Source organism: Toxorhynchites rutilus, chromosome 2 (genome assembly GCF_029784135.1).
Source record: "Toxorhynchites rutilus septentrionalis strain SRP chromosome 2, ASM2978413v1, whole genome shotgun sequence".
NCBI lineage: Eukaryota > Metazoa > Arthropoda > Insecta > Diptera > Culicidae > Toxorhynchites > Toxorhynchites rutilus.
Window position 1 is genome coordinate 333,348,852 of NC_073745.1, and position 22,515 is coordinate 333,371,366.

A 22,515-nucleotide genomic window follows, 5' to 3' on the forward strand; every position below is an offset into this window, starting at 1 on the left:
AAATGTTCGAGCTATAAGCATTCGAAATCTTTCATTTTTTCCTGCATGTTCTGTGTTTAGGTTTTCATTTTACCCTCCATATATTCCGGTTAGACGTAGTCCCACGTCAAAAAATGCTTGACTTGACCTGACCTTGACCTTGACCTGACTTAACACCGACCTATATGGTACAGTGATATAATTCTCAATCTTTTGTCACTTGTTGTGAGATGTTCCAAATTGGCCATTTAAGTCACTTGGATCATCATAAAATGAACCAATGTTCTCAGGAATTGAACATTTCCCAACAGGTTCGTATGTGTAGACTTTAGGAACATAAAACCAATACTTTTCGTGTAGGTTCGATCATTTCGATTTTTAAAGTCTTCCTAAAGTTAAAAAAAATGGTCTTTCCATTGTAAAATATGACCAAATACATCAATCAAGTTTAGGCGAAACACATTTGATATTTCCATAAATCTGGCATCTCTGCCTTTCCGAGGCTCGGTATTCGTTTAACAACACATGGGATCTCCCAGGGCAGGGGCGCTCAACGCTATCCGATGTGAACTGCGTGCAAATGTGTGACCGATACATCAGTGCGCTGTGTTGTGCTGATGCCAAAGATAGCGCTGCTACTGATGATGATGATGGCTGATGACGGAAACCCCTCTGCCTTGTGTGACTTGACTGCATGATTCGGTGTGTAGGTAGGAACACCCCGGCTTTCCCTCAGACCCCCTCGTCTTCCTTTTCTCTTTCTCTATCTCCGTGTCTGGTGGCGTGGTCCGTTTCTCTCGTTTATGTGTTACAGCGGGCTGTGTGAACACGACGACGATATTGTGAAGCGCTCTTCTTTTTTTTAATGTATATAAGAGTGTTTTACGTTGGAGATTCCTTCTCTGAAGCTGCACGTCAGGTTGGCGCCAAACAAATAAACTCAACTCACTCATAAAATACGAAGGAATTAAATACGTTTGTCGTGTTACTTGCTTGCCTGCTTGCTTTACCCGAGCAAAAGGGGCCCGCAACATGAAAACCGGCCAAAGAAGAGCAAAGTGTTTTTATTACAGCTTTCGCTCGCTTTACCTTTGCGAAGATGTGTTCTACACACAGCGGGCGGATTTTTGCCCTTCTTGGCAGCATCACTCTTGGGGTGGGGAAATGCTCTGCCGGGACCGGTTTATGGCGTTTGACAGAGAATAGAGATTGGTTTCGGTGCGATGGTATGTTGCGGGACCATGGTGAGAGGAGGAGCGACGAAGGAAGCTGATAAGCGTGATTTTCGGATTAGTCTTTGGCGTATTGATTGTGTTTCTTATTTTCGCTCTTTCTTCCTGATTTTTTGGTACGATTTTTTTTGATAATATAGACACAGACGACGGTGGATGTTGGTTTCCACTTGTTGTGCGGTCGTCCCATTTTGACGCAAGTAGTGGTCGAATCTAATTTTTTTTTGCTATATTTTCGAATCGGAATCGGAAACGTCTCTGACGACCACGACCCAGCTAACCACAGATCGTCGTCTAATGATGCACAGGAATTAAAATAAAACATTACGAAATGGGTTGGGTGATTGAGTGGTGCGCTCGCCGCACTTGACAAATCACTTCACTTGATTGGTGTACAACGTACAGAGAGCGAGACAGAGACTTTTGGCTGCTTCGAGAGGGAAATCACGGAATGTAGTGAAAAATATCTCTGCCCAGAACACCCAGCGGTCACAAGGGGGTAAATGACGAAGACAACGGACGGGAGGTTTTTCTGCATTCGCGAATTGCTAATAATAACTCGTTTGGGACGTGGAATGTCTCTTGCAACGCGAAATTCGTTTGCTACTTGCTAGCGAGCGAGAGAAACAGATCGCTAGTGAAAAATAACAAGCCGCGAAGGACTTGAAGATTTTTAAATATCGTCTTACGCCAAATATAGTGTATATAATATATGCATCTAGTGACGTGAATTGGCAGCCTGTGGGGATGTTGTTGATGTTCAGCTGTAGTGAACGTCATAACGGGATCAGTCAAATAAGGTTAGACTTAACGTCTAGAGCGGATGTGCAATTTGTACAAATCGGAGAAGATTTATAAGGCATATCGTGAACATTACATAACAGAGTAATTTTCCTCTATGACACAACGGCTATGCCATCAACTGTTGATGAGTTCAATGAGCTTCTCATTCATATTCTACTTTATCAAATCGGAAAAAGGGAGCCCATCCAGAAGATTTTATAAAATCGTATCGAATAGCCATTCTCTCAGTGATCAGGTATGGTAGTTTTTGTTTTCAATCAGCTGCCTAAACACTACCTAATAAACTCGGACGAGTTCAATGCATTTTTATCCGTATTGGCGTTTCATGCAATTTTAAGACATTTGGCATCAACAATTTTTTTCTCGAAAGCCCCGATTTCCTTTACGCCCCCTTGGGTGATTTTTCGATTTTCAAAAAAATCAAACTTTGACCGCTTTGTGCTACTCTCTCTTAAGTCCGATTGAGCAAAAATTTTGCACAGGGTGTTTTTTCGAGGTAAACATTTTGTATATGGTATTTTTTTGAAATTAGAGTGTCGATTTTTTCCTATACATTCATTGGCACCCGATTGTATACAAACTCGATTATATACAGTTCCCAAATTTCTTTTCTTATGTTTCAAATTTGCCTTGCTTCAAACGAAAATGAAATATATAATAGTTTATTGGTTTGGTATATTCGTAACATAATTACGATGTTAGCTCACCTATCAAATTCTCACCTATCGAAATTATTTATATTCCCCCTAAATATAAATAGACCCAAAACTCACTTGGCACATAATTATTTATGACAAAATGTGGATTTACGCGCAATCCAGACATTAGGAGATGGTTAAAAAATTGTAGGGAGTTATACGAAATCATTTCATTCAATCCGCTTGTTTATTACTTCGGATATGAATCGAAATTTTTGAAATAAACTTTCAGTAGAGGTTTTAGTGAAACTGAAAAGAACTGTGGTTTTGCAGAATCATCTGAATTCGGATGATTCATGATTCATTCTTTCCGGAAATAATACCAGAGCTAAAACAGTTAGCAAGGCGGTCTTTTTCCAGTTGGTATACACACGTTCACAAGCTGTTATGTTTGTTCTGCCAGCACCATCATTCCACTGTCCACTCAAATTATTTCCTTTTAAAAACAAATCATTGAGACCACCTAATGGATTCCATTTAACATATAAGAGCAACAACAAAACATGCGTGTGATGCAGATGTACACAAGCGCTCTTTACCAGAGCGCACGAAACCGACGTTTTGCTTCATTTCATCGAGATCTGTCTTGGATTTAAAGTTGCAAACAAACCACGCACCACGAGTTTATTCACAAAACGGTTAATAGAAATTGAAAATGCGAAATTGAGATTATCCGTGTGAAAAATCTGCTATTGGGTGGAGCTTAAACTGGCTATCTTCATAGTGTCCGTTCACTTGTTGCAGTGTTTGATGAGTTATACCATTTACTGCAATTATGATCAATTATGATTATGTGATACATATATCTCTTTCTTAGAAATACAAATGTTTGGAGAAGTGAATCAGGTTAACATCACTTTTCCCAAATTCACTTGACAATTCTTCTTTGCCTTATGATTCCGGAATATTTCAACCACTTCAACTCTTACACTTCATTTGAAAAATACCAATTCCAGTAACAAACGACTCTATTCGGTGCCACCACTTAAAATATTGAATTAGTAAGGATTGCGAATTTCCGAACAATTAAAAGAACTAAATTCAAAAGCATTTATTTCGAACAATCAGTTTCCATTCGTGCTCTTGGGTTCAGATCTTCGTACTTTATTGACTCGAGAATAATAAAGAAAAAGAAGAAAAAATAAGGTTTTCATTTTAGGGAAAAGAATTTTATAACTTCAAACTATGATGTAATATCGTTCTAGAGGTGTTTTAAAACCATATAGTTCATGGTAATAAACTTCTTTAAAGAATCCGTTTGCGAGATACATCTCATTCAATAATTTTGGTTGCTTTGCTGAGAGAAAAAGAGATAGGAAGAAAAGAGATAAAGAGAGGAATATAGAGAGAAAAAGATAGGAAGAAAAGAGATGACGAGAGAGAGAGATGAAGATAGAGAGAGAGATTAAGAGAAGAGAGGGAGAGAGAAGAGAGAGAGAAGAGAGAGAGAAGAGAGAGAGAGGAGAGAGAGAAGAGAGAGAAAGAAGAGAGAGAGAGAAAAGAGAGAGAGAGAGAGAAAAGAGAGAGAGAGAGAGAGAAAAGAGAGAGAAAGAGAGATGAAGAGAGAGAAAGAGAGTAAAGAGAGAGAGAGAGAGAGAAAAGAGAGAGAAAGAGAGATGAAGAGAGAGAAAGAGAGTAAAGAGAGAGAGAGAGAGAGAGAGAGAAAAGAGAGAGAAAGAGAGATGAAGAGAGAGAAAGAGAGTAAAGAGAGAGAGAGAGAGAGAGAGAGAGGGAGAGATATCAAGAGATAGAGAGAGAGAGAGGAAGAGAGATCAAGAGAGAGAGAGAGAGAGAGAGAGAGAGAGGAAGATAGATCAAGAGAGAGAGAGAAAGAGAGGAAGATAGATCAAGAGAGAGAGAGAGAGAGAGAGAGAGAGAGAGAGGAAGATAGATCAAGAGAGAGAGAGAGAGAGGAAGATAGATCAAGAGAGAGAGAGAGGAAGAGAGATCAAGAGAGAGAGAGAGAGGAAGAGAGATCAAGAGAGAGAGAGAGAGAGGAAGAGAGACAGAAAGATGAAGAGAGAGAGAGACAGAGAGAGACGAAGAGAGAGAGAGAGAGAGAGAAAGAGAGAGAGAGAGGAAGAGAGAGAGAGAAAGAGAGAGAGAGAGATAAGGAGAAAAAGAGAAAAAGAGAGAGAGAGAGAGAGAAAGGAAGAAAAAGTGAGATAAGGAGAAAAAGAGAAAAAGAGAGATATCAGAATACGTTTATTCTTGGAATAAACATCAGGTTTCAAAAATAAAAAAACAAATTCTGAAATTTCTTCATCCTGGGAATGTGTTGTGTGATTGGTTTTCATACACCCAATGTTCAAAAACTGTTTTTTGAGTGAAATTATTCTTTACTTAAAGCAGAACCGCCGTACGAGAAAATTCGATCGCTATGGTAAGTAGCCTGCAATCAATGTTAATCAATTGTTTAGGTATTTAATATCCATGAACATAAAGTCCAAGATCAAATTATAAAGTAATTATTAGTATCAAGGGGTTGCGTATGATATGATGTACCGACAAGCATTATTTGAGTCGGTGCTAACCAAGACGATAATTTTCAAAAAATCTCGATTGAATACAAAAAAGTACAAATCATAAATTATAAGAAGAAAAAAACGACAGTTAATGTCGTGGACATAACCGAAGATATGTAGAACTGCACCAAGAACTGTCAATTTATTTTTTTAAATTTCTTTCCGAATATCCAAGCAGTTATTCTGTACCTCTTAGCAAAATTACATCTCCAACGCAAGAACATTATTCCCAAAAAATCATCCACAAATTATATTATGCAGCACCTCTCGCAGAACGGCAACAGAAAATCCAAAATCAATTGTGTTAGTGGCAACATTAGCAATCGCAGTGAATCGAATTTTCACCTTCAGTTTCCCACCGAATAACACTGCGCTGCAAAATTCCTTCTTTCATCCAACTTTCAATGTGTCGTATACACTCTTAACCCGGAAACAATGCACGAATTCGCGTAAGCTCAATGATCTATCAGAGAGTCATCAATAAAATAAGCCACTAATAAGCCCAAAAAACACATCTAAATTCACCCAAGATTATAAAAATCAATTTGTTTTCTATTATTTCGGATATTACTTTGGAATGCATCGAACATTGAGTTGTATTGAAATACTGAAATCTTTACTGAAAGGTGGCCCTGAAAAGCACCATGTTTGTACGAAAACGATTCGATCTTGATCTCGCGAGAGCAAGCTGTTGATTTTTTTATCTGTATTGCCAATGCACATAATGCGACTCTTCTTCTAGACAAACTGAATGCAGTCACAGGCGATTCTACATGTGTACCATTACCATGCCAGGAAAATTGAAGCTCGTTTGCTGCTGCTGCAGGTGTCAGTGCTGTTGCTGCTGTTGAGATTGTTTCCTCCAACTCTCTTTGCTAACGCCCCTGTTGCTAATGTTAACTGCTTCCTAGTTAGAAAATGAATGTTCGACTTGCAGCGCTGTAGCGAACTAAATGTAGACTGGCTGGCAAGAGAATCATACAAGGGTGGGGCTCACGACGCAATGTTTCGCTTTTCTATTTTTATTATTCTCCTTCAATAAAATGATATGCACGATGGATAGGTACGATTGTTTTCGCAGTGGTATTGATGTATTCAAATTATATTATATGATTATATATAGATGCCCTTTTTGGGTCGTTATAATTTGGGATGTACAAAATGAGTCATTCGAAACGTGGTATTTAGCGCATTTAGATAATGTTTGTCATTTTACAATCATATAATTGCTTACCTTCAAAAAAATCTATTTATTGTGATAGACGCGTAGCAATATTTCTAATCAATTGATGTAAACATCTTTGCGAAATAATCGAGTTATAAGAGATCGAAATCTTTCATTATTTCTTACATGTTCAGTGTTTAGTGTTTCATTTTATCTCCCATATCTTCCTATTAGACGGAGTCTTACGTCAATCATTATAAAAATAATAATGATCTACTCATATCGGCTCTATCTGAATCGAATAAAGTGTGAGTATGAAATCATTTCCACATAAAAAAAAACAATGGCATGTATTGACATAAATAAATCTGAATCTGCAGTTTTAAAGTAAGTTTCGTGGTCCAAACACAACAACTATATTTGATAAACACCTTATTATAAAGATTCCTATCCCGAGCCTCAGTAACACTTGCTGAAGTTCACGACGGCTTGATATGTCCTGTAGTTTAATTTTAGCTTTCTTGATCAAATCGTTGCTTTGTACAGTACCAACCTTTTTGGCTGCATCGGATTTCGTTTGAAATTAAAACCACTACTGGCTTCGGGCTTGAGGTCTAATGTCAATAAGTCCTGGAATTTTTTGATGTTTCTACAAATGACTGAAGGTGGTATTTTCATTAATGTGGTATGGAACAGCTCTGGAATTTCTTACGAGCGCGAACAAAAGCCTAAAGTTACGTTTGTTCACTTCCATCTCAGTAGCAAGTGAACCAACAAACTACGCAATTGACAACATGTAAACAATGCACGACAGAGAGAAAATATATAAATTTGGGTAATTTCTATTGTGTATAATGGTATAATTGGTATAATTTCGGACTTATGCTTTAGAGAGAAGTATTTTTTTACCCATCAACAGATAGCCTAGATAGCTTTTCGCTCACATAAAAGTGATTATGTGTGTGATTTTTCCCTTAACAACTTATGAATTGAATAGAAAATTCTAGATCCATTAAATGTGTCTGAACTGATGTAACAAGTGAACTCAGTTGCGGCTGTAGCTGCGGTTCACTATTCCATGCTCGGTAGCCCCCAACAACGACACGTTTTCGATCACCACCATAGGAATTGGCACATCGCGAGGCTTATCAGCACATGTCGCCGCTGTTGCTTCTCTCGCCTTCTCCTTCCCCATCACTGTCCATTCATCCAATCCGGTCAGCCGGAGACGACGACTCAGCCAGCTCACATCGCATCATTTGTTGCTGTTTACAGCACTCTGACCGGTGATGGCAGTATTGTGAAGCAGATGCGCAAACACAGGCAAAACGAATGAAAGAGGAAAAAAATGGTGTCGCGAATAAAACTGTTTAACTGCGTCGCGCCTCCGCCACCTGGCGTGAAAACTCCATCGAACGTGTGAGGGGTGACCGGGAACGATTTGGTTAGCACCACTTTATCAAATAGTTGCTGCTTGTGTGTATTTGTGTGTTTGTGTGTGGAGGGACGGAATTCCGAAGTTCGTCCCACAGTAAATTACGTCGACATTTGTCGCCCTCGCGGCTGCTCCTGCATTCGTGGAGACGACGCCGACAGCATCGATGCATCGATTCGAGTCAGATTTATAAATAATGTTGGACTGCATTCAAATCGCTCGGAAACCGACCTTATTGAACAGGGGCCCTGCATCGGATGACGTATTTCGTTGCACATCTTTTCAGCTCTCGCCTGATTGTCAGAAGAAGGAAAAAACACCCTACAGACCCAAGTAATATTGTAAACTTTGTTCCTTCTGGATTTATTTGGATTAGGAGTGCAAAGTTCTTCTCGGAAGATTACGACGGCGCTTTGACAACGAAGAAGAGTCGGAAGCAAAGTAACGAGGATTGACTTTCTCGCCTCTTTTGGCGAGAAATGCAAATTATTATTGTATTCTGGAGGGTAAATAGTGTGATGCCAAGAAGACACTAATTTGTCAGAAAATCCCTTTTTGGGTAGAAGGTCAACAACAACGCACTGAGTCAACAAACGCCAGGCCCAAATGTTCGGCGATAAGGACGAACTGGTGTTCTTCTCCTCCGGGGGTTCTTCCACGAATTGTCGAGAAAATAAAATTTTCTTCAGACAAGAAGACGAGATTTTTTTTCTTTCTTCTCTCTACTTGTTGCATGTTCGATGGCCACTAACGAGACGAGCCGTGGCGACGATGACGGTTATCCCGGGCCATATTTTTACACACATAAGATGAAGAACACTGGTAGACTCTGGTGTATGCTATGTGGGGAGTTTATATACTTTTTCCATCTTCCCTTTCTGCCTGAGAGTTCTGTTTTATGGTGTGCGGCACTCTCCACTTGAACTGTTTTCTTTCGATTCCCACACCTATCTTCCGCCTGTTCGAATCATTTATCGATTCTCTGTGTCTGTTCCCGTAACCTTCATCGCGACCCGTATCTTATCGGCAATTTCGAGTTTCGCAAAAAAAATTCAAACAACACTTTTGCCTATATGATGTATAATCTTCTCGCATTTCTCCATGGATTGCGTTCAATGATGCATAAATAACTCTGATTGCCGAAGGTAAAAAGCAGGTAGCAAATGCTAAGAGAAAGGTGTTAAAAAGCTAAGCCAGAGAATGGGATCAATTCGATGACGTTTGACTTCACTTGTGCTTTAGATAAAAGAGTGTTATCGATACTTGAAAAGTTGGATACGGATTTGGGAAGTTATTTGATGCACCGCATCGAATATGCAGAGGCGGATACGGATGTTATTGTTCAAATGTCGTTGATACCCTACGTAGGTGCAGCGGTGTGGTGAGGGTAGACAGCGCCCCGACAAGCTATGAAAATTGCGCCTCAAAAAATACCACTTTTTTCGAATTTTTCACTAGTTTTGAGACTGCGATATTTTGAGAAAACTGCTCACTTATACCAATGTTCTCTTTGAGTAGTTTATTCGTATGTAAAAGGCTAGAAATATCATAATATCTGATTTTTTTTAGCCAACTAGCTGACCCGGCAAACTTCGTCCCGCCCAAAATTTGTTTTTTGTTATCAATACCTTCAAATATTCACGTTTTCTATCTATGAGCAAGTCCATGGGTCCAATCGCAGAACTGTTCATTGATTGTTCTATTCGACCCCGTTGAATTTACCTTTTACTACAAAATTCCTAGTAATTCTAACAAAGCTCATCATTATAATATCAGATTATTTTCAGACACAATTCTCGTTCAAGATTTTTCAACCACTTGCGAAACACATGTTTCTCCGTTGGAATAAATGTTTTATACAGAAAATAAGATAGAATAAAGACAGCCCTGAATCGGACAATTCCTTCCTCGAGTTCTGCTCTTATCAACACATCCGGCGATCTTTTTTTTTGTATAGATAGAAGAAGATATAGGAGTGCGTTTCATCACATTAAAATCCATTTCCAGTTTCGAACAAAGATCAATTTCGCTAGCGCAAACATCAAACTAACTAACAGCACTTGTCACTATGTCATTGTAGAACATATGGGAATTTAATTTTCCGAATTTTCCCTTTTTCCTTCAAAGTTTTCCGAAAAATTTTAAATTGTCATGTTTGGTTGGAATATTTTTGGTTGAAATATGTGTAATATTTTTATGGACCCCCTTTCCATTCCAGAGGTGGGAGGGGTGTCATACCATTATAGAAACATTTCTCATACCCAAAAAACCCTCACATCCCAAATTGTGCTCGATTAGTTCTCGAGTTATGCAGAAGTTTGTGTTTCATTTGTATGGGAGCTCCCCTTTAGAGAGGGGGAAGGAGTATGTTTACCATAGAAACGTTTCGTGCCCCGTAAAAAAAAGGTGCCTCCTCAGAAAGGTGGTAGGAGTGTTGAACCACCTTAGACATGTTTCTTGCATCCTAAAACCTCCAGATGCCAAATTTGGTTCAGTTTGCTTAAATAGTTCTTGAATTATGCAGAAATGTATGCTTCTTTAGTGTGGCAACATATAAACGCCTTGTACAGGTACGCGTATATTCACATATATGCATACATAGAGTTAATCAAAAGTTTCTGAATGTTTCAGATGATATCACGTCACAAGAGTATTGGAATGGCAACAAGCGAATTTGACTACAAAATATTATATAGACAAAGTTCACTCATTATTTCAGATATGGTATTGAGTTTCGATAGATGAGAACTCATCCGACACGGAAAAAAATAATTCCTCCATTCGTAAAAAAAATGAGAATTTGTGGTACTGCACTACACTGCTGAGTGTTCTAGCGCCCTATGATATACAATTGCTCTACTAAGACAGCGTGAAAACATGGGGTTTTCGTATTTTTTTTTATCCCATTTATTTATTTATCAGGCTCATTAGCATTATCTGTAACAGAGCCGGGTTTTTTTTTATCGTGTACATGTACATATGTTTATGTTTCTATAAATTGTAAATTACACAGTAGAACTAGTAGCCATTTAGGCGTTAGATGTTCTGTTCCATTACATTATGGTAAATTACACTGTAGTAGCCATTTAGGCGTAAGGGTGTTCTTTCTGTTCTTCCATTGTTCAGCAGATCGGACAGCGGAGACAGTTGATATTGATCATTGTAGGATTATTTATAGAACAGCAGCCCGATGTTTCTTGCAGAGCAGAGCAGTTGTATGGATGAATCGATCTTTGTTCCACCGTGGATCGATCTCCATAGCTGATGATGGTTGCGTGGACGTAGTTATTCTATAACAACACAAAGATGGTCAATTGAGGGCCCTGAGTTTGAACTCACGATCGATCGCTTAGTAAGCGAACGCGTAACCAAGTGGCCACGAAGACCCCCTGGGTTTTCGTATGACGACATTTCGAATAATTTGGAAAATTTGGAACAGTGCAGCTTTCGATATGACGACAAATTGGTTTCATTTGCTTGATTAATTCTCGAGTAATGCAGAAATTTGTGTTTCATTTGTATGGCAACCACACATAAATTTTCCAGGGCGGTGTTCAATTGTATAATTGTAACCAGCAAGTATTAGAACCCACCTTTGCAACCTTGCAGCAGCGATTGCAGAAGTGCCCTTAGACGGGTTGAAAATTTCTTTTATACCGGTATTGTCCGTGACTAATTTAAACTTGGCACCGTAAAGGTATTTATGGAATTTAGTAATTTCGAAAATCACTGCAAGTGCTTCTTTGTGCACTTGGGCATAGTTGATCTGTGCAGGGGTAAAAGTAGATGAAGCGAAACAAATGGGTTTTTCGACGTTTTCGACAACGTGTGATAAACGGCACCTACACCGTATGGACTTGCATCGACAGCTAATGTAATTAACTTTAACGGATCGTATTGTTCGAGTAGATCATTGTCTACAAGTAACCCTTTAGTTTTTTCGAAAGCTTGTTGACACTCGGATGACCAAAAAAATCGTCGATTCTTCTGCAGTAAATTGTATAACGGGCGAAGATGAATGGATAGATTCGGAAGAAATCGATGATAATAATTTAACAATCCAAGGTATACTTGGAGCTGATTCACATTCTGTGGGGCAGGGGCGTCGAGAATAGCCTTTACTTTCGACTGACTAGGACGGATTCCATCAGAGGTTATTGTGTAACCGACATAATCAATTTCGCTCTTGAAAAAGCTCGATTTAAGAACATTGATTCTCACATTATGGTCATTCAATTTCTGAAGTACCAAAAACAAGTCGTGCCTACATTCATCATACGTTGTACCACCAACGATAATGTCGTCAATATAGGCAATTCCTGGGGAATCACACAGCACTTGATCGATTATAGATTGAAAAATCGCAGGGGCAGAAGTTATACCGAATGGCATGCGTGTGTAACGAAAAAGGCCACGGTGGGTGTTAATCGTGCATAATACTTGAGACGACTCGGACAATTGAACTTGCAGATAAGCTCCTGACAAGTCAACTTTACAAAACACTTTCCAATTGAAAAGCTTTGCTAAAATCTCGTCGATTCTAGGCAAGGGATAGTGTTCGACTGTAGTGTAGCGATTGAACGCTGCCTTTCCATCTAAACAAATTCTTACGGAACCATCTTTATTGGGGACTACTACGATCGGATTCGCCCACGGCGACGATCGGACGGGGACTAAAATGCCATCTTGGACTAACTTCTCTAGACCTTGCTCGACCTTTTCACGGAGTAGGAACGGCACTGAATAAGCCTTATGAAAGACGGGAATGGTATCTTGCTTCAAAACTATCCCCGCGGAGAAACCGATAATAGGGTTAATCGCGGACTGACTAACTATCTTTGGGAAACGCGTTTCTAGTTCAGACTTGACGGAAAATGTTCCTCTCCACTTCGGAAATATTAGATCGAGACCATCGCGTCCTAGTAACGGGTTGACTTCTCTGTTTGTTCGGATTACCATCAGCTCTAGCCGGCCATGGATTCCAGACGGGGCAGTTACGTTGACCTCCAGCGTGCCCTGGGGTTTTATCCTCTGCCCTGAAACCGAAACAAATTCCAATGAAGTACATTTTAACTTGATATCAGAGAAAAACTTCCGATACGTATCTGTAGAGATTACGCTCCGACAAGCGCCATAATCCGCTTCGAACTCGATTCGTCGACCATCGCATTCCAGCGATACGAACTCGGGTGTATCCACCTTGTTCAATGCTCCAACGGTGGGTTGACTAGTTGACTGTTCCAGAATTGATAGACTGGAACTCGGCTGCTGCTGTCTGACTTCTGTTTCGACTGTTTCTGATTCGACTCCGACTAAAGACAATTTCGGCTCCACGGATTCCGTAGGTCCACCGAACATGTTCAGACGCAGGACTTCCACAGCTTCACCCATCTCGGCGACACGATTACTTCTTCCGGATTTCTTCGGTTGTTTGATTTTCGACCTACAACATGTTGACACGTGGCCTTCCTTACCACACGAGTAACACGTCCAGTTTCTCGCTGGGCACGTGTTCGGATCATGCTGACGACTGCATGGCATGGCTTTGACGTTTGCTTGCTCGGACGAATCGGCTTTACGTCTTCCTTCCCTGGCTTACCACGCTTGACGTTGGATTTCTGTTGAATGCTAACCTCATTTTGAAATGAACCAATTTTCTGCTGCAACTGCGTAGTGAATCCGACAAGAACGCTTCAAACTTGCAGGCTTGGGCGGTGGCTTTGAGGCTGTTGATAAAATCCGTTATGCTTTGCGAAGCGAGCTGCTCACATTTACGGAATTTGTATCGCTCAGCGACGACATTCGTGGTAGGATCCAAATGTTCCTTGAGAAGACGGACAAGATCGTTATACGCTTTCGCACGTGGATCATCCGGAGCACACAATCTGGCAGCGATTGTATATAAACTTGGACCAGCGACTGTAACCAACATAGGGACTTTTTTGTCGTCCGGCATGTCGTTAACGAGGAAAAACATTTCCAGACGGTTAACGTACTCTTCAAAATTTTCACCAACGACAAATTGTTCAATCTGGCCAAACTTGCCAGCACGAACAATGGGCACTAACGCGTTCGCCTCTAGCTTGACTCCGCCACTACCTTCACTAGTAGACATAGTTGCTTATTGAACTGAGGTTATGTTCTCCAACACGTGTTACCAACCGTTTGACTTTCGCGATTTTCACTTCGACTAACGACTCGATACTAGACTAATCAATTTTTATCCTCGTCGCCAACTTGAACTAATTGGAGGAAGTAATAATAACGCACGCGAGACTTTATATGAGTTAATCGCTTAGTTCAATTTATTATTCCAATGTATTATTCCACATAAAAACTTTTATCCATCTGCACTGGATGACGGTCGGTCAGGCAAGAGACCAAACTGAACTCCGCATTACTGAGCAGCCTGTCTGCTATAATATTTTAGCTTTATATCCATTGTTCTAACAATTTATTGTTGCGTGTGGTAACACCATTAGTTATTAAGCCATATGTACACTACACTATCCAAAATTCTTGGATTTTAGCACCTCACGGGGTACGCGGGCCCGGAAAATGCCGAGTTTGCTACCTACTACTGGGTAGGAGACATGTCATCAACTTACGGAAATTTGCGAATAAATATTCTATTCTAGTTCAAAAGTATACTTTTTCTTGCAGAATAAGCTCTTCTTTTAAGATTTTCACTTATTTTTCTATGATTAATCGCCTAATTTGTATAAAAAAAACCTATTTTTAAATTTCATATCATGTATAAGAGGAAAATTTATAACGTTATCTGAATAAACACTAGTTATAATATGAATTATAAGAAACGAACTCAATTTTTATGTACCAACCTTTGAAAAAGGGTTGTTAAAATATCTCCGCACTTACTTAACCAAACTTCATTGTCCATATACAATTAAATGAATAATTAAATACTTGTTTGAAGAGTAGAGTGCACACGTGGCCGAGTGGTTAGCGTCTCACATTATCATGCCGAGTGTTCGGGTTCGATTCCCGTTCTGGCCGGGGGATTTTGCGTCAGAGATATTCCTTCGACTTGCACTGTGGTCACGCGTATTCTAGAGCTTGCCTCTCGGAATACATTCAAGGCGTGTTATTTGGCTTAAGAAATCTCAAGTAAGTATTAATAAATGACGCTAGTTAATGCATACATTGAGACGGCAAAAGTTCCACAGGGAACGCCATTAACGCCATTCAAGAAGAAGAAGTTGAAGAGTAGTGGATAGATGTAGGATTCATTTTGTAATTAATGAGAAAAAAGTATTTGAAAAACAGGTATTTTGAAGCGTTGTCACTCTACTAAAACGGAGCATTTTTTTAGTTTATCAGTTGAACCTACACCCAAAATTAATTAACCCCTTCCCGTATTATTTAATACGTCACACATCAACTGATTTCACTAGCCTGCTGAGCGTTCTAGCGCCCTATGTTATTCAAGTACCCACGAGTAAGACCCGATGTTGTACGGGAAAGGGTTAATTTAATTATTACTTACGAATACAGATTCACGCCTATGCTTTCCTTTTTACACTTAGACTTTACACTGTACACTCTTGAGATCCAACTTCATTTTATAATGCGGTGTAATATTATCATGTATCTGTGCAACAACACCAGTAGCTATGTGGATAGCGTAGTCGTGTAACATAGCCTTGAATTTCAGCTGGTCTTGGTTCGAACCCCTGCTTGGCATCGTTTGGACTTTTTCCCAGGCGGACGTTCAATCTGAGAGAAAGAGAGCTCTGCTCCCATACATACAAACACTCTTGAAAAAGATGCTATTATGGGTTCATTTCACCCTGCAGCACACGAAAAAGCATTTTTTCTGCCGAAGATGATATTTTTTTCTGCCAACGCTACACCCAAAAGTAACTTTTAGCACATGTTCTGGCATCCCGATTCATCACATTAAATGAGCCTAAAAAACAGAAAAACCTGCTACTCTCAAATACTGGTATAGCATTTGTATAATGTTTATGGTATAGCAATATAAGATCAAAATAAGTGAGCGAAACAGGAGATACATTGCAAATAAACACGCATTAAAGTTTTTCACATACTTTGCCACATACACGGTGTAAAATTTGCCCAATGCGCAAACTCGGTTGAGCGAAGGAATCAACCGTAATGAGTCTGGATTGGCACTTTACAGAATTGAAGTAGAAGCGTCGCAAGAATCAGCCTAACCTCGAACAAACTGAATTCACTGCCTTCGCACTAATTCCCTACGGAACCGGCCACGAACGGAATCTAATCAGAATGATTCCTTTCAATAAATTGAACTGACTGCCTTCGCACTAATTCCGTACGGAACGAGTAACGAACGGGAGCTGGACAATCTATCGAATACCAACTAAGCGGGAGGATCAACGAGTACGAGATCTTCACGAACTCCGAGCGCAAATTATACAATTATTGCTGCGAACGTTGGAAGACTTGAATCTGAAGAACTCTCGTCAGTCGATTCAAAATAGGTGTTTCGGATGTATTCGTCACGACACAATTCCAAAGACTACTTACTTTATTCAGAGAACCTTGGGTTTTTATATACAATTTCATTCTATCCTAATTCTATCCTAAATTCAAATCTAACGTGCGAAAGAAAGAGAAAACTAAATACGTTCTTACTCCTTTGCATATAACTCCTTTACCTATCGCTTATCTGTGCTTCACCACATGCAACTTCTGCCTAAAGCTTATCTTTGACTCATAACTGCATTCTAAGGTCAACGGAGCCTAGCGCGATAAGAAATGTGTACGATCTTTTTGGTCCTTTTCCTTTCCGTTATTTCTTGCATCAGGTTTTATTGCACCCGCTTCCGATAGGTGAGATTATTAGCTTAGGATCGTTCACACGTTTCGCTTCTATCGTATAGTATTTTGTTTCTGTCTGTCTTTCGATCGTTTACGATATTGAAATTCAATTGGCAAATTCTTTAGATTTCTTACACACGGCCTAGACCGAGAAAGATATAGATTCACGTTTATGCTCTTTTTACTCTTTTAAAACACTTTCCAACTTCATTTTTTATAATGAGATGGAATATAATCACGCATGTATACAACAGCACCAGTAGCTATATGGATAGCGGGGTCGTGTGAAACAGCTTTGCATTCCAACCGGTCTTCGGGGTTCGAACCCCGATGACATCGTTTGGACATGTTTTTGGTACAATTCCAAGCCGACGTTTAGTCTGAGAGACAGAGACTTTTGCTCCCATACATACAAACAAACGAATACTGGTATTCCGATGCCATTTTGGAATCGAAGCTGATGACTTTCGGTTCGTTAGGAACGGCTCTAAAAGGCCGGAAATGGCTTGAAATCTCGCAATATGATCGGAACGATAGTGTTCTATGTCATGGATGCACGAAGAAGAAGGAAACAAGAAAATAAAGTTGTACAATGAGCAGATAGGATTTGAGCGAGAGGCGAGATAATGTTAGAGTGGGAAGAACTTAACCTTAGAGCAACGCGTGTGGAGTAAGACCAACGTATTAAGACAGTTACCAGCTATGTTATAAGGGCCCTCGCGTTGATGCTAGTGAAAAGCGTGCAACATTGTCTAAATTTGTATAGAATTTTGAAAATTTTTGTCAATTAATGGAAAACGGATAGATATTTCATCCAAAAAAGAAAATGTGAGACATTTGATGTAAAGTAGGGTTAATAGGGCAGATATGTTGTTTACAGTCTAAAACCAACGTTGTCTCTGCTGCACTGCCCATGTTTGAATACGAGACGAAATCAGCAACACCATTAGTGTTGGGAAAACGCAATTTTGTTGTTTAAATTTGAATCGCTCATGTAACTTTATGGTAATTATTTTCGAGGCGAAGCATCTATTTGAACAAAATATCGTGATTTTGCACGCTATTTTATCTGTGTGAGTAATTTTCGTGTACCTGTCAAACCACGTTGGAATAAGACGATGAAGGTGCATATACAAATGCACACGAAACATCAACGGTCGGTGTCAACATATAAACGCCCTTGCACAGGTACGCGTATATTCACATATATGCACACATAGAGTTAATCAAATGTTTCTGAAAAGTCAGGTGATGTCACGTCACAAAAGTATTGGACTGGCAACGAGCGAATTTGACTACAAAATATTATACAGACAAACCATTTTTTGTGCGGGGGATAGGGACCGCATAAAAAAAGTCGCATTAAAAAAATCGTGCAAAACTTCACCAGCAGCTTTAAAAAATCGTGTTCGGTACACATTTTGAAAAAAACTTTTTTAGTACGGTAGATAGGGACCGCATAAAAAAAGTTTCCCCCAAGAAAGTAACTCAAATCCACGCCATTCACCGTTCAATTTCCTTTTGTTTCCCTGCTTTGCGATGGGACAGTTTGCCTTTTCGGTTGCACGTGGCTGTTTTGTGCTCTTAGTTGCATGCCGAAACGTGTTGCTGTTAGAAATCATATCATGCAAAAACTTGGAAAAACTTAGAGTATTTGATGAGAGGAGGGGAATGATTTCAGAAGTGCATAATTGAGACGTAAATATACTTTTTTCACACTGAAATACATATAAACCATCGAAAAAAACTAAATGGACGAAAACTTCGTCAAATATGCTCTTTTCATACACCGCACAAAAAAAATCGCGAAAAAAATTCGCACAAAAACAGTTTTCACTGTATAGACAAAGTTCACGCGTCTCGATTTTTGTGTTATACTCATTATTGCAGATATTGTATTGAGTTTCAACAGAAGAGAACTTACCCGACACTAGGAAAAAAATAATTCCTCCATTCGTGAAAAAATTTGAGAATTTGTGGTACTGCACTACACTGCTGAGTGTTCTAGCGCCCTATGATATACAATTGCTCTACGAAGACAGCGTGAAAACGTGAGGTTTTCATATGACGATATTTGGAACAATTTGGAAAATTAGGAACAGTGCAGCTTTCGATATGACGATAATCGGTACATAGATGTAAAATTGTACCAGTTATGAAAATACAAAAATAAAAGTTCTGTTTGATAAAATCGTGTTAATTTGTCGAATCACAACAACAAGAAGGATGTAATTTATGCGTCTACAATGTGTTTGACTCAAAACAGTCTGCTTACAGCTTTACAGTACGGAAATCTCATTGTTATGATCAAATAATTCTTAGCAAAATGCTAAGAAACAAGCATCAATGAGACACACTATTTTCAAACTTTATTTTTCTACAAAAGAAATATGTTTAGCATGGAATCAAGTACCGAAATCGACAAACAAAAGTTTTCTGATGTTTTAAAATCATATTAGGGACATTAATAATAAGATATAATTTCTAAATTAATGAAAATCTCACTCATATAACCTTAAATGCTATAATTGGTACTTCTGCCCTAATTGTATATTTTTAATCCCTTTTTTAGAATCGAACGGCAGGAAGGCTGCGTCAGAAACCAAACAAACGGACAAAAAAGATGCCAAAATAAAAGGTGAGTAACAAGCAATCGCTGTTGTGTTTTTGAGCAACTGATACTGACAATCATACTGTTTGATGTCACAAGATTAAGGCATCCATTCGTCTCCAAATGTCTAGTAATGGGATCAACCTGAAAAAATATGGAAAAAATGGGATGCTGCCTCTGCTATGTTTTTTGCCGAGTGTATTTTATGCGGTTGCTGATGAACTCAATTTGTGCTCAACGTTCTCATTGTTAAGTACGTAACTGTGAGATGTTTCTAGGTGTTAGCAGGTTGAGTCTGTACACGCGCCCCGCCTGATAAGAACTGATCCCTTTAACCGGTAGAAAGTTCTGATCGATTATCTGCACTCATTATCATTTTTGGATAAAACCATTGTTCGCAATATTCACCAACGAAGCCTGACACATTCCGCAAAACAGCGAGATACCACTATCAGCACCGCTGGCTCGGACTACCGCAATTTTATCGCCGGCGGCAGCAAGGAAAATTCCTCCGCCGCGTCCAAAAAGGCCACAATTGTGCGCACAAGGTGCGGGGCGATAAGGTGATTCCTCCTTCCCTGTTGTGTGTTATATCATCTATTTACTTTCAAATCAACACACGGCTCGCTCTGTCTAAAAGCGGATTCAGGAGGTGACGCGAGCGAGATTCCTCAGCGCGCGCTCTCTCTCTCTCTTTCATTGAAGATGAGGCGAAGAGGCTAGTGATGATCATATGTTGTTTGTGAAAAGAAGGTTGAATTCCACTGAGACAACACTGAATGGCAAGTCGGTGAGTTGAACCGTGGCATTGTGTTGCTTCTACATGTAGCCTAAAAATTGCCTCAGTGGAATCCCGGTTTAAGAGCCCGTCCCCTCAGTGCGAGATGGTAAACATTGTCCGACTCGACTTTGATTGGTTAGTCAGTTGACGGGCAAATAATAGGCGAAACGCCGAACTTCAAATGATTGTGTTATAGTGATCACCCTGCCACGGCCGAGAGTTAGCTGAATTGTTCGCAAAATTTTGTTGACTTTTTTTTCGTGACGGCAATCACAGTGTGCTCCCAATAATAATATTAATAAAAGCAAAGAAAATTGAATTAGCGATAACGACTCTACTACCACTATGATTGTGTCGTAAAAGGAAAGCACCACACATCAGAGATGCCAGTTTTTTTTTGCAGAAATCTATATACTTCTTCGAACATACTCTTTACCATACTCTATACCTTTAACCAACATTCTTTTGTGTGAAACTGCTCAAGTGCGAATATTAGTTTTTATGAATTAAAATAGTATTGAACCAGTATGGACCAACGACGTCTCTGTTGTTAATGAAAGTTTGTTTCGGCGAAAGATAATTGAATATAATTCAGCTGGAATCTGAAATGTAACATATATAACATCAAAACTAGGTACATTTTTTTCAAATTTAATTGAAATTTGTCTTCACATCTGCTGAAATTTTTATGAGTTTCCCTTGTTGGTTAACATATTGAAACTGTGCTTAAGTTTTACTTAAATGTCAAATTTTGATGGGTACTACCAAAAAATAATTAAATTGACCATTATGTAGAATATATCAGGTTAAAATTCTATGAAAACTTCATTACAGACTGACAGAAATTCAATTTTGTATTTTTTTTTTCAAAACATGACGGTTGTTTAAAAAAAAAAGTCAGTAAATGTTGGCAAAGGGGCCGCGTTCAGCCGTATGACGCAACTTGGAGAAGATGCTGGACAGCACTGACATCTATCTTTAGGATGCAATTCCGGATCCTCGTGGTCAACTGCTTGGTGTCCGTGGCCCGCCAATTATTCTTGTACACCAGGGCACTGAGACGCCTTGTCCAGCCAAAAGACGTTCTTCCCATCAGAATGATGCTCCTCTAGTAACGGAACCAGAATCTTCTCCAGGAACTCCTCCTGGTACACCTTCTGGTTGATGTCAAGTCCGCTCGGCTTGTTAAACCAGGGCTTTGAAATCCTTTTGTCGGAGATTACAATATACAGCATAACTTTCTTCTCAAACTTATGCTTGTATTTGTACTTTACCTCAGGGGATGTGGATGGTTTGTCGCTGGTATAGTACCGGTCATTGCTGGAAATGTGGGACTTTGACAGCGGAAAATGGTTCTCCTCGTCCAGTACGAACGACTACCCGCGCTAATTCTTCGTCATCCTCCGGCACTGTGATTTCACAGTCGCTATCTGCTCATCCGTGTACTCTGGAGACCTAGACTTCTCCCGACAGACGATGCTCTCCTGCTTGAGGGTTCTGTGGATGTAGGAATGAGAGCAGCGAAATTTTCGGCTGGCGTCATGCAAACTCGTACTGTTCTTGTTGCCGAAGAGATTCCTTCTTCTTTTTCATCATGATCATCGCCGGATGGCCACTACCGGTCTTTCGCTCGACGTTCCGGGATGCCAGGATCCGGTAAACAGTGCTCATCGGCACATTTTCGTCCCGAAAGTGGTCTACTGTAAACTCTTTTCCTTGACTTTCACGCGTTTCGAAGAACCGTACAACGCGCTCACGGAGTGCTTGTTGTTTCGACGCCATTTTTGATCGAACTGACAGCACCCGAGCGAAAAGGAACGAGCAATCAGTTTCTAGGGAGCGCAGAGAGCAATTCTCTTGGTGAGAAAAAGTTGACGCTCTTTCCTTTCTTTACAGAAAGGTATTGAAATCATCCTCAGTTTTTTATTGAAAACCCGTTAAATAGTAGCTGAAGGTAGTTCATTTCGCTTAACTCAAGTTCTTTTCATTCAACCTTGTTGTAAATTATCCATGCCATTGAATGTCGTTTATTTATTATTTGCGCTACTGACAGACGAATGAGCTATGATTTAAAAATCCATAAGGAACATATCGGGAAGTCCATAGTGTAATTATGACATATTCGAATGAACTTATGGAATACAAAATGTGTTACTTATCTCGCCATATCCAGCGAAGGGGTTGTATTTAGGGATCCAACATATAGGACGTATTAGATTTCCCAACAAGTTCAGTAGTTCCGGTTAAATGATATTTTCAATCAACAACGATTGATACAATTTACTTAGAAAAGAAATTTGTTCGAATAGTTTCATAAAAAAAAATATGTATAGACCAATGAGGTACATATAGAGGTGGAGCAGTAGGCGAAGTGTATCTGTATTGGCAAGCAAAATATCGTGTCGTAATTATTTGCATTCTATATGGAATGTATATGGAAGAAACAAAACAATATTGAA

The 22,515-nt window shown here is 39.5% G+C and overlaps 1 protein-coding gene across 1 annotated transcript in view; it reads left to right on the forward strand.

Moving 5' to 3' along the window:
• LOC129767115 (uncharacterized) overlaps positions 1-19,350 on the forward strand; it is a 51,076-nt gene extending 31,726 nt beyond the window's left edge. Inside the window, exon 4 of the mRNA XM_055767736.1 lies at positions 19,237-19,350. Coding sequence (XP_055623711.1) covers positions 19,237-19,310 — 74 coding nt within the window. The 3' untranslated portion in view covers positions 19,311-19,350. The remainder of the gene's footprint in view (positions 1-19,236) is intronic.
• Positions 19,351-22,515: the final 3,165 nt, after the last annotated feature.